This window comes from Eptatretus burgeri, chromosome 11 (genome assembly GCF_056783735.1).
Source record: "Eptatretus burgeri isolate ZD-2024b chromosome 11, Ebu_testis_v1, whole genome shotgun sequence".
NCBI classification, from domain to species: Eukaryota; Metazoa; Chordata; class Myxini; order Myxiniformes; family Myxinidae; genus Eptatretus; species Eptatretus burgeri.
The window spans coordinates 13534279-13552334 of NC_140971.1; the positions used below are offsets into that span (position 1 = coordinate 13534279).

At 42.8% G+C, this 18056-nt stretch overlaps 1 protein-coding gene across 9 annotated transcripts in view; it reads right to left on the reverse strand.

The window, feature by feature from the left end:
• LOC147016535 (adenylate cyclase type 2-like) overlaps positions 1-18056 on the reverse strand; it is a 148267-nt gene that overhangs the window by 66081 nt on the left and 64130 nt on the right. For all 9 annotated transcript variants that reach the window (XM_085845270.1, XM_085845269.1, XM_085845272.1 and 6 more), the window contains 4 exons: positions 14865-15023; positions 13446-13578; positions 12926-13105; positions 5786-5820 (listed from right to left, as the gene is read on the reverse strand). In XM_085845270.1, the coding sequence (XP_085701396.1) occupies positions 5786-5820; positions 12926-13105; positions 13446-13578; positions 14865-15023 (507 nt within the window). The remainder of the gene's footprint in view (positions 1-5785; positions 5821-12925; positions 13106-13445; positions 13579-14864; positions 15024-18056) is intronic.

An 18056-nucleotide genomic window follows, 5' to 3' on the forward strand; every position in this document is an offset into this window, starting at 1 on the left:
TTACAATATTACTCGAACACCTTGACAACCCTTCACGAGTCTTTAGTCGGGGCACTTGTGTTTCTGGCAGTGCCAAATGTTTCCATGTTCATCTAAAAACAAAAACTACAACAATGGCATTAACTATATTGACAATCAGAAAAGATAAGAATATACAATGTGATCTTGACAAGCTTGACTCTGCATCTCCAAACGTAATTTTGCAAAATACTTTCAGATTTTCAAAAGGATACAATAAAATTAGCATAATTGTAATGAACAGCCTCTGAATATAAAAACTATTTGCTGATGTATACACAAATTTGTGCATAATTCGTGTAATAAAAGCTTACAGTTACATGAAAAACAATTTACAATGGGTTTATTCCGTTGTGGCTTCTCCACTCTCTCACATGCAGTGATTGGGTTGGAGAATATAGTTTGGAGGGACACACACTCACCTGTGAGCAGTCTTGCCTGGGTTCAAATCTTGGCACAGCTACAAATGTCAACTTGCTGTTTCACATGCAGGGTGATACATGAGTGTGTGTACCATTCCTCAGATAGACATTAAACTTAGAGTCCCATCTGGGAGTATTAGTTGGTGATCACATGGAGTATTTATGCCTGGTGTTGGCCTAATGGTTAGGGTGGTGGGCTTTAGATCCGAGGGTCCTGAGTTCAAATCCTGCTCAGCTGTTGAATTAATACCAGGTGGGGTTGCCTCAGCCTGTCATTCTTCCGAGGTCGGCAAAATGAGTACCAGCATGCTGGTATACTGTGTCGGAGAGGCGACCCATCCAGGATTGTGCCCAATGGCCAAGGAAACTGCTTAAGCAGCACCAACGCTCTGCACAGAGGTCAAGTCAGGTATGGGAGCATGCGACAGAACAGCGCGTCGCTGCGTCCACTTTCCGCCGGTACTCCAGGGGCCTCCGTCTGGCCATCCTCCAGGCAGATGCCTGGCCCATCCCCATCTCCTTGAGATGCCGATCAACCTGCTGCAACCACGAGGGACGCGGTCGGCCCATTGGCCTTCTCCACTCATGAGACTCCCTTGCTGAGAGAATCTGTTGAGCAGGATCAGCGTCAGGAAAACAAGCCACATGTCCAGACAGCCGCAGTTGATGCTCCCGGACTATGCAGGTAACAAATCTCATTTGAGTCTCTCTCAGCAACCGCTAGTTGGACACAAAGTCCGATCAGCGATTGCCAAGGATTCTCCAAAGAGACCTGATACCAAAGGAATTAAGTCTCCATCTCTGATCCTTGGTCAGAGTCCAAGTCTCGCATCCATAGAGCAAGACTGGAAGCACCAAGGACCTGAAGACTGACTTTCGTCCTTCTGCACAGGTACCGGCAGCGCCACACCCCATGATCCAGTGAATCCATGACTCCCCAGGCCTGACCCAGACGTATATTGACCTCTGACTCACAGCCAGCAGAGACATGAATATCACTGCCAAGGTAAGTGAATCTCTCCACGGCCTCAACATCCTCACCACAAACAGACACAGACAGGACAGCAGCATCCAAGATGTGATTGAAAGCCTGGGTCCTAGTTTTGATCCAGGAAACCCATAATCCCAGCGGCTCCGACTCCTCATTCAGCACCTCAAGGGCTCCCAAAAGGATATCTAAAGTCTCCGCAAAGATGACTGCATCATCTGTGAAATCAAGGTCAGAGATATTGACTTTCCAAAACGATGCACCGCAGCTTGATCTCTCCAACATCCTCCCTAGAATCCAGTCCATACAAGTGCTGAAAAGTGTGGGGGCCAAAACACACTCCTGACGAACTCCAGTAACAACTGGAAATGTCAGAGATGGTACCACCACATCTCACAGCACTCTCAGTAACAGAGTAGAGTTCACACATCAGATCGGTCAGTTTTGGTTGCCCCCGACGAAGACCAAGAATCCTCCAGAGGGCATCCCGATTCACTGAATCAAACACATTACAGAGATCAAAATGTTCTGCAAGCAGCCCCTGCTGAAACTCTCGTCTGCGTTCGGTGAGGACCTGAAGAGCAAGGATACGGTCAATCGTTGACCTCTTTGGTGTAAAGCCTGACTGCTCTGGATGCTGGTGCTCAAGCAGATGGTGGCGAACCATATCAAGAATTATCCGAGCAAAGACCTTGCCCGGCACTGAGAGCAGCGTCACCCCTCGGAAGTTGTTGCAGTCTTGGCGATCACCCTTCCCTTTCAAGAGAGGGACAACAAGGCCCCTCTTCCAGTCAGTTGGGATGATGCCTGTGTTCCAGGCAGAGCACAAAACTGCATGCAACGACACGAGTGCAGCATTTCCACCAGCCTTGAGAAGTTCAGCATGGATGCCACAGATCCCTGGAGCTTTGCCCCGTTTCAACCAGTTCACCAAAGCTTGTGTTTCCACAAGCGAAGGTGGACCACAGTTGATTGGAGGGTCAGCAACAGGGATTGTAACACTCCTGACGTCCAACTCGACAGCTGGGGGATCAGCTTGGTACAACCGCTCAAAGTAACCGGCCCAGCGGGCCTTCACTTCAGACTCCTCTGTCAAGAGCCCACCACTCTCTGCTCGAACTGCAGTACACCGAGGGATGGGCTTAGATGAAAGCAATGCGCGCATTCCTCTGTAAGCAGGACGAGAATCCCTTAACCACAGCTGATGCTCTACCCCCTCACAGATTCCTCGCACATAGGCCTCCTTGTCCACCCTTAGCGCACGTACAGTTTTACGCCTCAGCTCCCTGAACAGCTCAGCTCTGCCATTCAGCCTGGCCCTGCGACTCTGGTCAATGGTATCCAGTGTCCCTTGAGAGACAAAATTCTTCTTTGCCCTACGGTGAGTTCCAAGACATCCACCGGCAACATCAAGGACGGTGGTCTTGAAGGCGTTCCACAACTCTTCAGGACCTCCCAAATCTCCACTCAGCTTGTTCGCAAACTCCTCAGCTGCCCTCTCATCCTTGAGCTTGCCAACATCCAGACTAGACTGGGATGATAACATTCTCCAGGATTTAAGGTGCAACTTCAGAGTTGCTATAACAAGCCTGTGGTCAGTATTGAGGAACTGAGCACTCCGGTAGACCCTGCAGTTCTGGATGAACCTCCAGCGACCATCAACGAGCACATGGTCAATCACCTTTGCCACACCGCTAGCATTGGAATACCAAGTCCAGCGATGAGCTTGTGGGCACTGAAACCATGAACCAGCCACCCGAAGTCCATGACTTCTTGCAAAGTCAAGGAACTTAGTGCTATTCAGGTTCACAGTTCCAGACCCATGGGGACCAACACACGTCTCATAACCATCCCTATCAGTTCCAGTCAATGCATTGAAATCCCCCAAGACTAGAAGTGTATCTCATCTGGGGCACTGATCAACCACAGACTCGAGCCTGGAGTAGAATGTGTCCTTAACAGTGAGATCACTCGCCTCATTCGGAGCATAGACAGAGACCAGGGGAATGACACCCAAGGAGTGACAAATCATTAGTCTTATAATACGCTCGTTGACCGGTGTTACCTCAATTATCATTGGAGTCAGCTTATTGGACACAGCTACAGCAACTCCTTGGGAATGGTAACCATCAGAGCGACCAGACCAATAGTTGGTATAACCACCCACCATTATCTCGCCACAATCCGGTCTCCGAACCTCAGAGAGAGCTGCAATCCCGATGTCCAAACGCTTGAGCTCAGATGATAACAGACAGGTGATCATCCTCTCTTAGGGATAGGACATTCCAGGCACCCACCCGAAGGGACCGCCTCAGGTTAACCCAAGGAGACCGCCGTCTGGTGGACGACACCTCAGCACCACTCCGACACACTCTCCCGCAATCTGACCCGGGAATATTACCTCGTGGTTTCCCTGCACAGAGTATGGTCCCAATTTCCTCTTCCTCCGCTCAGCTGTTGAATTAATACCGGGTGGGGGTTGACTCAGCCTGCCATCCTTCCGAGTTCGGCAAAATGAGTACCAGCTTGCTGGGATGATTGAGCCATTCGAGTATCCTGCGTTGGAGTGGTGACCCATCCTGGATTGTGCCCAATAGCCCAAGAGACTGCTTCGGCAGCACTGACGCTCTGTACAGAGTATGGCCCCAATGGATAGATGAACATGGTGTCTTTACCGAAGAATAGGATAGTTACTGCTGGCACCCTGAACAAATTCCAAATTCCTGCTATAAACTACACCACAAGGGGCACCATAACAGTGGTCCAGCCATGCTTCCAGCAATGATGCACACAAATGAATGAAATCAGACAAAACCCAAAAGGGTGGTATGAAACTGTGACAATTCGAACCATCAGAGATCAGAAGATGTTAAAATAAGGGTTATTCAAGACGTGGACATGTCGTGGTAAAATCCTCAAAATCACTTGGCTCTGATGAAGTTGCCAATAGACACAGATGAGTTTTTCACTCGACAAGATAAGCGCTTGTCAGCCGTTTTCGTGATCACCACTTGTGTCTGAGCCTGTGGTTCACTCTCTTCCTGACTGATGACATTTTCTGTCTGAGCGTTCATGGCTTTCAGCACCTCTCCTCCTGATACGTCTGTATTAAACAGGTGTATTTTGTCATATACTTGCACCTCATCATAGAGTACACAAGCGAATAATTATAATAACTTATGATATGTGTGTTGTGCAAACTTCTCCATACCGATAAATCATTTTTATTTCCTGAATGAAATCATGGCTTTGCTTCATGCCTTAATTACAGAACCAGTCAAGGTCTAAAAGTAATGCCATCATGAAACTGTGGTGATATATTCACAGTAAATTGACCTGAGACATGCATAAGCCATTAGTCATGAGCTTCTTTCTGATTTTCTTCTTTCATAGCACTCATTTTTAGCTCACCTGGAATATAATTCCGGAGGAGCTTATGGGATGGTGCGTCGCCCGCCCATATGTCCGTCAGTCCGTCCGTCCATCTGTAAACACTTGCAACTTTTTCTCCAAAACTGCTGATGGGATTGTGACCCATTTTAACCCCCAGTAGACCCCATGAGACCCATATATATATATATATATATATATATATATATATATATATATATATATATATATATATATATATATTGGGGTCTCACGGGGTCTTCCGGGGGTTAAAATGGGTCCAGGTTTGACCTCCAAAATAGGTATTTGCTTTGAAACTGTACACATAATTTCAATGAAATTTGACCACAACCTTCATCACCCTTGATGTACCTTCCAGTGTTTGTTCACGGCATTAAATTTTTTTTTTTTTTTTTTTGAAAAGTTGGGGGTCTAAGGGGTCAAGCCCCCCAAAATAGGTCTTTGTTTTCTTCACAGAAACTACACACACAATTCTGATGAAACTTGACCACAACCTTTATCATTCATTGGATGGAATATACCAAAGTTTGTTCATGACATTAAAAAAAAAAACATGGAAAGGAAGGAGTGAGCTTGGAGAGGGTTAATGAGGGGAGAAAAGATGATGAGAATGGATGGGGATAATTAAAAAAAAAAATTTCATTTGCACTTAATTTTAATCGAAAGCATTCAATGCCCTTACTGTCGGCCTTACAGTTTAAATACAATTATTTGAAATAATCTGTGAACTGCACCTGCCAAAACCCACCCCACTCCATACCACCTTTGACCTTCCCTTATTAGCATGGCATCACAACTATTAAACAGTCTCATAAAAAATAACTGGTAAAACAATCCTTGAGCAACAAACAAATGCATTTCATACCACACATGAGGAATGGGGACGAGTCTGTTGTCCACAAGACTCGTCCTCCTGTGAGTGAGTATAATTATTTGTCCTTCTTACCTTTGTTGTGAACTTGTGTTGCGCAACTGTATGGCCTCCAAGTGGGAAGGTAAGACATGAATACAGGATTCGAGAGAGGGAAGAAAGAAAGAAAAAAAAATAATAATAATAAAAGTGAGGAGCAAAGTTTTTGAGATTTCAAAATAATGAAACATGACCATAATAGCTATCACAGTTAGTTATGTCTGTCTGAAAAATAAAGTCTGAAATTGAAAGGACCTTAACTCATGCAGCAATTATTCATTCCTAACACAACCAAGTAAAATTACAATCTCATTGTGTATTTCTTAAAATGACACCCCACTTGAAAGAACCCAAGTCCTGATAGTCCTGAGTTCGAAGCGTATCTTGAACCTGCTACAACATGGACGTCAGATGATGTAGTCTCTATCTGGATGAAGCTCCACTACGTTTTCCTGTGGACAAATATTACTTTCGGGGATCACACTGGAGAAACTAACACTTGTGAACTCGATAGCCCTGAGATCGGAGCAAAAATTGAAAGAGATCGAATGCGCATGAAAGTCTTAGACTTTATTGCATTTTTCTACTCTGATGTGCACGGAAACAAAAAATAAAATCTTGCTCAAATAACAAAATTTATACACAACTAGCAGGAGCTACCCAGCGTTTTGCAGTGGTGGGGGTGGGAAGGTGGGGGAGATACTACCTGGCTGGGTGAGATTTCCCCAGTGGTGGTTTTGGGACATGTTGGATATTGATAAGCTATAGAGTTATTGTCCTCATGGTGGTTACCTTTTGCCTGCGCATTGGCAGCAGCACTGTCTAACTCCACATCCCAATACACACTTTATAGCAGCCTTTGGTGGCCTCAAAACGGATGTTAAGGCCAACATGTGGTAGCTTGCAAACCTCACCCATATTGTGAAGTACCTAAACACAAACTTTGGGGCCTCTCGGTGCTACGGTTTGGTCGTGAAAGAATAAAGTACAAAACACACAAACACTTGAAAATATTTACACACAACATACCGTGATATAAACTCATAGCAACGGGTGGTTGCTTAAGGCCCAGTCACACCTTGACGTTTTAGCCAGCGATGGCAACGTATTAAAATGTATGTAAAACGCTGGCTTACGCTGAACTTTTGATGTTTTTTTTTAAGATTCGGACGTATTCATAACGAGTTGGTCGTATGCATAACATATTAGTAACGGACACAGAATGTTTCGTTGTCTTATAAATAACTTATACCAACGAATGCTGAGCCTGTTGTCGGCGTTCCCAACCTATGCCCAATGATAGCCTAACTTATGCATAGCGCGCTGCACGTATCGCCGACGATCACGTGGCGTAGCCTATTAAAAGGCTGCCGCACAACGATTCAAATCATAACCGCCGGAGAAATGGAAGTGTCAACATCACAGTCACACCTTGGCGATCTTGCCAGCGTATGCCGACCTCTGAAAAATGCGTCTAAAACGCTGGCGCACGTCGAATACGGTGTGGGTAAGTTTGGTATACGTGAATAGAACGCTAAAGTACGCTATCATACGTCGTAGTAAGTGGAGTACGTCTTGTACATTTTACGACGTACTTGCCGTATGCCTCACACGTTCCGCGTGCGATGGGAATAAGTTGTACACACGATATGCGATCGTTGACACACGTCGACAAAAGTTACTTGTACGTTACTCATAAGTCGAAACACGTCGAGGTAATGGTTAGCGTCAGTGTTCCAGACTCCCTGGTTTTTTTTCTTTTTTCTTCTTCTTTGGTATGACGGTGATGTTGACACTTCAATTTCTAGTGCGGTTATAATATAATATAATTAATAGGCTGCCGCTCAACGATTTAAATCATAACTGCACTAGAAATCGAAGTATCAACATGACCGTCATACCGAAGAAGAAGAAAAAAGAAAAAAAAAACCAGGGAGTCTGGAACACTGACGCGAACCATTACCTTGAGTGTTTCGACTTATGAGTACCTTACAAGTAACGTGTGTCGACGTGTGTCAACGATCGCGTAACGTGCCTACAACACGTTACTCATAGGTTAGAAATAAGTTTCGGGTACGCTAAACATTACCTCGACGTGTTTTGACTTATGAGTAACTTACAAGTAACGTGTGTGGACGTGTGTCAACGATCGCATAACGTGCCTACAACTTATGGCCAGCGTCGCGGAACGTGTGAGTCATATGCCGGCATACGTCGTAAAATTTCAAGCATGCTAAAATGAGGACAACCGCAAAGTACAGCGATGAAAGCCAGCGTACTACGACGTATGGCAGTGTTTTTCAGCGTGCTCTCAATGTTTCCAAAACTTACCCATAATGTATTCGACGTGTGCCAGTGTTTTAGACAAATTTTTCAAAAATCGGCATAAGCTGGCTAAAACGTCAAGGTGTGACTGGGCCTTGAGCAAAGAAATTCAAACGCGCACACTCCCAGCCCATGTGGCACCTGTTCGCCAAGTTTCATCGAAATCGGTTTGCTGATTTGTGCTGTGGAGCCTCGCGTTGCAGACAGACACACACACACACACACACACACACACACACACACACACACACACACACACACACACACACACACACACTGAAAGCCTGACAATAACGGATATCTAGCAAATCCCAATATATATATATATATATATATATATATATATATATATATATATATATATATATATATATATATATATATATATATATATATATATATATATATATAATTTTTTTTTTTTTTTTTTTTAAGTGAAAACAAAACGGTGACGGAGAGATAAAAATTGCAGAATTGTGAAAAAGTTGAAAAATTCGATATTTGTCAATGAATATAACTCAGTGGAAATATGAGCTGTACACTCAATTTGGAGACTCCGAGAACGAAAGTAAAGCTCCTCCCCAGATGGTGCAATTTGTTTGGGGATCGGACTTGAAGGGCCTCATGGAAACTCGAGGAGTCATATCCTAGGGGGTTCGGTGCCCCCTCTCCTCCCACCCCTCAAAGCTGGGATGTGTAACTAATTGTTGGGAACACAGGCCAAACCATGTTAGGGACCCTTCCTGCTTTTGGTTGACATAATTTTGCAACTTTGGACAAACTTGGAAAAAAATTCTCAGACATTTTCTGGCAGCTAAACAATTTCATTCAATTTATTATTTCGCAAGCACATCAATGAAAACATACAAATATAGTAAATTGGGACAAACGAATTGCACCCTTGCAGGACTGCAAAGAAGTGAGCTCAGTTACTACCGAGTCGCTCTCCTGGCGCCACAACTTAGGAATCAGCAAATACAATGAAACGTCTTGGAAATGTGTGGGTACGCAGTCCATTTTGGCAAACTCATGTGTAAGGAGGCTGGAATCCTGGCCAAATCAGGGCATGCTATTGCCACTGACCCCATTACATCCTGGAGCATGGTCAGACATGCAGCAATTGGTGGGAAGACGGAATGATGAGGTCAAGCTGTGAATTATAGTCGTGCCCGCATCAGCAGGGCTCCTCTTGATGCCAATGCCTTGGTCATGGCACAATGGGCATCGGGTCTGAGGCATGGATCCCATAAGCTTGTGGAATTTTTAAACCCTCAAGCAGTGGAGGGTTTGAGTCTGGTCTGCGCCATCACGGACAATTAAAATCTGATCTAGCAGTGTGATTACTGAATGGGGTCCAAAGGGGGGCAGTTGTAAACCAATTGGGGGAATATGGTGGTGAGGGCAGAGGGTGTTGTTCAACTCCAACATTGATGAAGTGTTCAACAGTATAAAATTATTTGGCCAGAAAGTTTGGTTAACGTGGAAAAGAACAACAGTGTGAGTTTGATGGAAGAACAGAAAGGAGCATTGCACAATGTGATGGCATGGGGGAAAGGCCCAACAAAACATAAACCACCCATTTGGCTCCCACCCCCCCCCCCACCCTAAGAAAACCAAGTATATTAGGAAGATAACCTTCCATTCTTAATGATGCTGTCATCTAGATTTATTTATGCTTTGATTGGAACTACAGGCTCCATAAACCTCCAGGTCACTGTGAGGATCAATTGTTGGAGGGGTATACGCGGTGAGATGGAGACCGGAGGAGAAAGGGCTCATTCAATTGCATCTTCAGATGTGCAGCTTGCTCATAGCTGAGTAAATGATTTGTTCCATGGGCTAGAGTCTTTTTCTTTCATATTCAGCATATGGCTGCTGGTAGCATCATTTACTGGGGGTGTTGTGGCTGTGCCACTGACACAATGGCTGTAGGTTATGGCAGGAATTTGTAATTTCCTTAGGGTGCTGGCGAATGCTTGCCTACTCTTCACAAAGGAGACCATGCGATCTTTAACATCCACGGATTAATGGCAGCTAATGGGATGCCCAATTTAACATCCATCAGAGGTATGGCACACAACACAAAGTGATGCCTCACCCTGCTTTCGAAACACTAGGATGACGGTTTATAGCTGCTTCGAGAGTCAAATCCAGGCTACATAGCTCAGAGGCGAGTGTGCATACCTCTCGGCTGTGCTGCTTGTTTCCTCGGCACATGGAGAGGCATGGCCAAAGATGACATCATCTTAGAAAGGGCCTGGCATGGTATTACAGCAAGAAACAGAAGAAGTTTACAAAGTTCAAAAGAGTCCGTGTGACCTTCCCAAAGACTGTCCATGGTAATTCTTAGTTCAATATTGCACGGTCATCTCTGTATGCTTTCCAATCCCCAAGAACTGCAAAAGGAGGGCACAGGTGAAAACCAAGCTCTGGGTGTTGCAAACCCTTGCTCTGCTCCTGGTTTACTGGATATCACAAACTGATCTTAAATTAATCAATTCTGTTTTGACCTTTTGTTGATGTCTTTTTAATTTCAACACTGAAACCTGTTGTCGAATGAGTTTTCATGTGGCTATTTATCTTTACCCTCGCCGGTAGAGAGGGTATTGCATTTGGGTCCGTTTGTTTGTTTGTTTGTTTGTTTGTTTGTTTGTCTGTTACTTGGCAATTTTCTTTTTTTGACAAGTATGTTGATCGCTTCCATTTGCTTATCAGTCTGCTCACCTATATTCACCTCCGGGTCACAATTTAAAACCGATCTTCACAAAATTTCACCAAACGGTAGAGTTGGTGGTCCGACAGAATAGGATTTATTTTTGAGGTCAAAACGTCATCATAGGCCTAATTTCTAAAATTGAGAGATAGGGCCAAAAACTATATACATCATGGTATCTCAAAAGGTTATGGACGAGTTATGACAAAACTAGGTGGATGAGTCGATTAGGTGACAAGAACAAGGGAATTAGATTGTGGTTCAGATCCAGCCCATCAGTGGGATACAAAATGTGAACTGTTCAACCTGGAGGAGGTATGTGCTCTACCAAGTGCCGTTCTACTTTGTTCTGTTTCGCCAAGTGTCGCTCTATGAGTGATTTTTCATTCTGTTTGTTTGTTTGTTTGTTTGTCTGCATAGAACTTTAGTGTTTTTCTCCGCAAACGCTTGTTTGATCGAGACAAAATTCTCACCATCGGAGTGACTACTCGTGTAGAATGTTTTATTGATAGTTGTGACGTTAGAGGTCACGTGGTTTGGCAGCCATGTTAATTTTACCCTAAAACCTATAAAAATCATCTCCAGAACGGCTGGACAGATCGAGGGGAAACTTCACATAAATGTTCCCCAAGCATTGGGGATACCAGGGAATTCATGAATAATTGATGTCACATGGTCTTGCAGCCATATTGGATTGAGAAAAAATCTTTTTTAAATTATTTCTCTTGAGCCACTTAATCAATCGACGTGAAACATCGCAATTATGATCTATTGTTGATGGGGGAATATATGGTTTAAATTTTAACCTCATTGGACGCATGGCATGGCATGGCAGCCAGAATTATTAAATTTTTTTGACTCTGGGTTCTTTTTGATTTTTTAATTATTTTTGAAAAAAGGCTCACTTGGCTGTGCCTGGATGGGTTTGAAGGTGGAGGAGTAGCAGCTGGAATGTGAATCCTCTTCAGGTTCCTCCTGATGACCATCATTGCTTTTTGCTTGTTTGGGTTCCTTATTACTCCAATGCAGGACTGTACCTATTTGGTCTTCCATTTGATTTGAAACTAATTTATTTAAATCCCAATTCCAAATTCAATTGAATAATAATTTTTTTTAAAAGTCATGGGTCAGGGTCAGGTGTTCGATCAAAGCGGGACGTCTTCGTACCCGGTCATCACTGCCAGCTCTAATTATGCCTTTAATTAATTACATAACACACTAGTACGTAAACACGACAAAATACACCACACAAAGCAAGTCCTGGTGAGGGTCTGCAATTTCTGATTGTTCTTTTTCTTGTTTCTTTTGTTTCTATTTGATGCGTTTCATTTCATCTGCCGATTCCTTATTCGTTTCCAAGTCTTAGCCCTTTGACCACAAGTAGCAGATTTATTGGCTATCAATTGTTCTCATATCAAGCCTGGTGTTGGCTTAGTGGTTAGGGTGGCGGCTTGGGATCCCAGGGTCCTGAGTTCAAGCCCCGTTGGCTGCTGAATTAACACCAGGGGGTTGACTCAGCCTGTCATCCTTCCGAGGTTCGGCGAAATGAGTGCCAGTGTACTGGTCCCGGTGTATGCCCCGGTTAGAATAGGTGTACCATATCCCTGTGTGTCGTAAGAGGTGACCAGGGTTGGCGTCAGGAAGGGCATCCGGCCATAAAACATTGCCTCAAGAAAAAGCCAAACCCCTGCACAGCAGGGAAAAATGGCTGTAAAAACGGCCATTTTTTAATTAATTGTTCTCATATCATTCAATTTTAAGCAATTTTATTTTACAAATTTGATGCACTGTCATATGTACAAATTTTTACAATTTTACATTCAAAATAAGATCAACGCCGCTGTTGTTGAATTCAGTCGAAGGTAACTACCTATGCCAACAGCGGCAATGTAAAGGTTAAGTGGTGAGTTTTGCATTTAATGTAAAATATTTTGCCCAATTTTACATTTTAACAATATTAAAGTTATCCACAGATCAATCTCAAATTATTTCAAGGGCATTGTTCACTGCCCTTGAAGTAATTCCCCCAAGATTAGTTTTTCAAATATAATCTTTCAATTGAGTGCATTAAGGTAGATTTTAATATCCAAGTCATAATCTCAGTATAAATGAATCAAAAATTCAATAGAAAAATAAACCTTGTTGACGATGGATCTTTTGGTGGACGATGTTTTGTCGGTCACGATGGTGTCGTGCGTTTTTAAGTTGGCAAACGGCTTGTCAGCGCACCATGACTCAAGATAGCGAGTCACACGAATGGAGACACGCGTTGGGTCGCTCAGCCTGCGGTAGTCACGTGGCAGATTTGGGCTTTCTCTCTGCAGGCATGGAGACAGGTAGTTCAATAAGCATTCCTTGAGAAACATTTCGGTCAAACGAATTTACGATCCTGTGAATACAATTAAATACAAGGAAAGATAAGTTAAAGATCAGGGAGACACCCCCACAAGGAAAAATATCAATATAAGCGGATAGGGGTTGAGTTGGGGTGGGGGGAGGGGGGGTTGAGAGAATGGAAGGTGACAACAAACACGGGGAAGAGGTAAGGTAACTGAAAAGAGTAAAATTTGCGAAACATGCAAAACAATAAAATTTGTGAAACATTTTTGTAGACATGGAGAAAGGGGGGGGGGCAAGAAGAGTAAAAATTAAAGTTACATTTGGGTTGATGACAAAGTAAGTTTTCACATTGTTTTCTTTAAGGTAAGGGTCTCTCATGTGGCCATTTGCTTCTTCCACAGCGTAAATTCCCTGCAGGTATGCCAAAGTGGATTCGGTGATATGAACTCTCCTGCAGAACACAAATGCACACAAATCGTGAACCGTATGCTTGTACCTTATCAACAACAATGACATTGTTGAAAAGGCTTCTATAATATCAGAATGAGGTTACAAAAGAATGTCATAAGATACAGAGACAAGGGAAAGTCAAAAAGGGCACAGGCAAAAGTGTGCACCGATGTAAACAGTTTAAAATGTTGTGAGTCCCGTGGACTGTTTCGATCCCAGCCATGTGAAAAGATGTGAGCATGAATAAAGAGAATGACTCGCTTGGCACACGTGAAGAGCACGTATCAATGTACAACAGCAAAGTGATGCATCAAAGGTGTGTGAGGTATGACATTTTACACATATATATATATATATATATATATATATATATATATATATATATATATATATATATATATATATATATATAGATAGATATAACCAATCACTGGAAAAAGTGAGTCGGTCCTGTGTCGGAATGGGGGGTTTATCCATCCAGATTGTCCCCCCAAGCCAATGAAAGCCATATTCGCCTGATGGTGCGAGGTGGATCATCCAGATAAACACAGAGGCCGAGAGGTAGAAGGGCAGGGGGGGGGGCAGAATTTCTCAGAGGGCAAAAAGAAAAAGAAAAAGAAAAAAAAAGGGGGGGACGACAAAAAAAACAACACCATATCTCTCCCTTTATTTATTTAAGGTATAAAATATATTTGGAGATAAACTGCAAGTTGCAAATTGAAGAAGAAATGGAGGCTTGAAATCGAGCTCCAAAGAATGCTTGCTTGAATGCTGAAGTCACTTGGTGAGCACTCTACAAGGAACTTGGTAACTCCACACAACCCCGACGTTCTTGAGGCCTGACCCTAGATCTATTGTTATCTATTTATACCCCAGAGAGGATAATACCATGACTTCACCGGCCGCTCCTGTAGTGAGCGGGTTTACTAGTTAGTGTCGTAAAATGTGTTCTTCCCTCATGTTTCACTCCATTGTACATCCTCATTGAGACTCACAGATAGGTATGCAATAAGTTTGTGAAGTGCAACATGCTGTCTTTCGATGAAAACCATCAGCTAAGCGACGGGACTTATGTGTTGGTGTCAATCATGTCAATCAATCACACCTTTGGTTTGGGAAACATAAAAACTAGGTGATTACACGCAAGGTGTACATTCTTTTATTACATACTGTTACTGTACCTATAATTATGATGATGTTTCCGAGGGCTGAACAACTTGTTATCTATTACCATTTAAGGTTATGATTTATATGTTTGTATTTGGGGAGCGATGTCTGCATTCCTACCCAGGAAGGCCGCCAGATTCCATGTGATTGGCTAGTGTGACATCATGTGACCACACATCATACTGCCATTTCTGCAAGCCGATGACTCCACATAGGACATTTCCAGAGTGCACACCAACACGCATGCTGATATCAATGCCGGTGGCATTGCGTACCTTTCTGAAAAATTAGAAAAATAAAGAAATCAGTCGAGATCCGATGACGTCATGATGTTGAGGACCTCATAATACATGCGTAAAGTTGGTTTCAACTGTTAATACATTCTGTATTATTCATCTATCCAGCTTACTGCACACAACAAAAAAATTCTGAAACATTTGTTTTCGTCCTAAGGAAAATTACAAAAATTCCCAACCGCTTCCACCAGCATGTCACAACCATTTGGGATTGTCTCAGCCAACGCTTTCCTGAGTGGCTCTTCCGTCATGTATAAAATGGGCGTTTTCGGATACGTCTTACCATTTTCACCCCGCACAAGAAAAGTGAAAAGCGAGGTTAAGCAATTGGTTCATGTCTGTCCATCTGTCCACAAACGTCAGTTTATGATGGAGCAACAACTTGATTTTAATCGAATGTTATATTTTGAACACGAATCGGAAAACAAACCTGCCGTTCAACAGTACTTTGGCTCTGAATTCGTCCCGATCGCACATGCATAGAGAGGAGTGAGATGTTATTTTTTTTTCCTTTCTCCTCTGTCTACCTGCTTGACAGTGAAAAAAAATTGAAAATTATTCCAAACAGGAAACTTACTGTTTTTAAGGACATCATAAAGGACACAAACAACAGGCACGAAGAACTAATGTAACGTGTTCGCTTTAGGGTGATGTAATAGATACTGCGTCAACGGCAGTAAATTCCGGAATTAAATTATTAAAACGACTTTTACGATCTATATTTTATTTAAATTTAAGTATATGCTTGAAACGCTGGAAAACACAAATTGCCTTCTTGTCACTTCCACGAACCTCCAGTTTTGCAGAACTTGGACATGTTAAATAAGGTGGTGTATAAAGGGTGCTGTATGAGACTGCTTTCAATAGTGCTAAACTTGCGGAATTTTTTAATGATTTTTAAAATCATTATTTTATTTCAAATGAAATATATACTTAACATTGCGTAGGGTAATGTGTTCTATGAACTCTAGTTATTACCTCCGCCACCGAAGGTGAAGGAGGTTATGTTTTCACCCCTTTCTGTTGGGTCGCCGAAATAGGTGACCCTTATTGTCAGTAATTCTGTCTGTTTGTTTGGATGTTTGTTCGTTTGTCATCAGCATAATTGGTAGTAAACGTGGGTGGATGTTGACCAAACTCGGGTGGTAGGTACACCTTATGACCGAATGCTTTGGAAATTGTGATGGTTGCTAGGAACGCTTTGGTTCCCTATCAACAACCGAAAAACCTTCAAAATCGGTACCGTTCATGCGAAATCAATTCCGAAAGCCATTAACCCACATAGGGTTATGAAATTTGGCACGAATGATCTGCAGGTGATGCTCTATCAAATATATTCCGGGTTTTTGTGATATATGGAATACTTTACCCGCAGCGCCCCCTACAATTAGGGTATGCGCCAAAATTGAAGGCCCCCTAGCGACCTGGTGAGTGCATCAATACGAATGAAACTTTGCAGGTTCATGGTACTCAATGAGTACTACAACTTTGCTTCAAGACATATTGACCGATTTCGCTTAGGTCAGGGGTCAAAGATCAATTAGTGCAAAAATCGATAATATGCGAGAGCTGGAGGTGCCTTCGTGCCAAATGCTATTCCTCCTCGGGTTATGGTCGGATGGTCATGAAAATTCACACTAATCGTCTGGAATACATTGTGCACAAACGATCAAAATGGATTTTCGATTTAGATCTTTGTTCACCCACAGCACCCCCTCAAACTTTGGGGATTTCCGTTTTCACACCGCATTTTCGGTACTTTTCATTCAAATGGATACCGAGTAGTTATCAGTAGATGGAACTGGATGAGATTTGATATGCATAAACTTAAGGTGATTCTCTATCCGCTATATGACATCCATTTTGCTCTATATCTTATAGTTTCCATGCTCGGCGACCCATCGCCGCCTACCGGCTTGTCTGTCTGTTTGTCTGTTTGTGTACAGGATATCTCAAAAAGTTGTGGACGGATCTGGATGAAATTTTGTGGACAGGTTCGATGGATGAATTTGATTCAGACATGAATGAATGAACAGACATTCCCATGAATGAATCAGACAAATTCAGACATGGATGAATTGATTAGATTTTGGTGAAGATCAGGATCCGGATCTGACTACTAGAATTTTTAAGTGATTCTTCACCATTGAAACATAGGGCTAAAAATGATATATAGCATATCTCAAAAAGTTGTGGACGGATTCAGACGAAACTTGGTGGACACGTTGGGTGTGTCACAAGGACAAATTGCTTCGGTTTTGGTGAAGATCTGAATCCGGATCTGGATACGAGAATTATTTAATTTCTACAGTGATTCTTCACCATTGAGAGATAGGGCCAAAAACGATAGAGTACTGTATAGCATGATATTTAAAAAATGTATTGGGCCCAATATGTTCTCATGGATCAGGCATTACCATTGCGGAGGTACGTGCTCTACTGAGTGCCCTTCTAGTTATTGTCATGAATTTACTATTAAATTGTGGGAAGGTAGATTTCCCCTTTAAAATTATATTTCCATAAGCAACAGACTCAGTATTGGTATGAAATAAGCCTGGTGTTGGCTTAGTGGTTAAGGTGGCTGGCTTGGGATCTTAGGGTCCTGAGTTTGAGCCCTGTCATCCATTGAATTAACACCAGGTGGGGTTGACTCAGCCTGTTATCCTTCCGAGGTCGGTGAAACGAGTACCCGTGTATTGGTATAGGGGCACAGCATCACCGGCAAAGTCATGCTCCAACAAAATGATCGCTACCTCAACAGCCAAGCTGCCATTTGCAAGAAGAAGAAGGAGAAAGCATTAAATAATTTATGTAATGAGCACATTTAAAGTTCAATACACGAATATATCGAGGAGTAATGAACTCACAGCTATGATTATATTGTTAATTTTTCTAACTTGTTGGCATATTTGACACATCCTGGAAGTTGGTTAATTAATTATTGGTGAGTTCAGCAGCCATGAAGGTGATTAATCTGAGACAAAAGTGCTGAGATTCGTGTCTTTATTTCACAGAG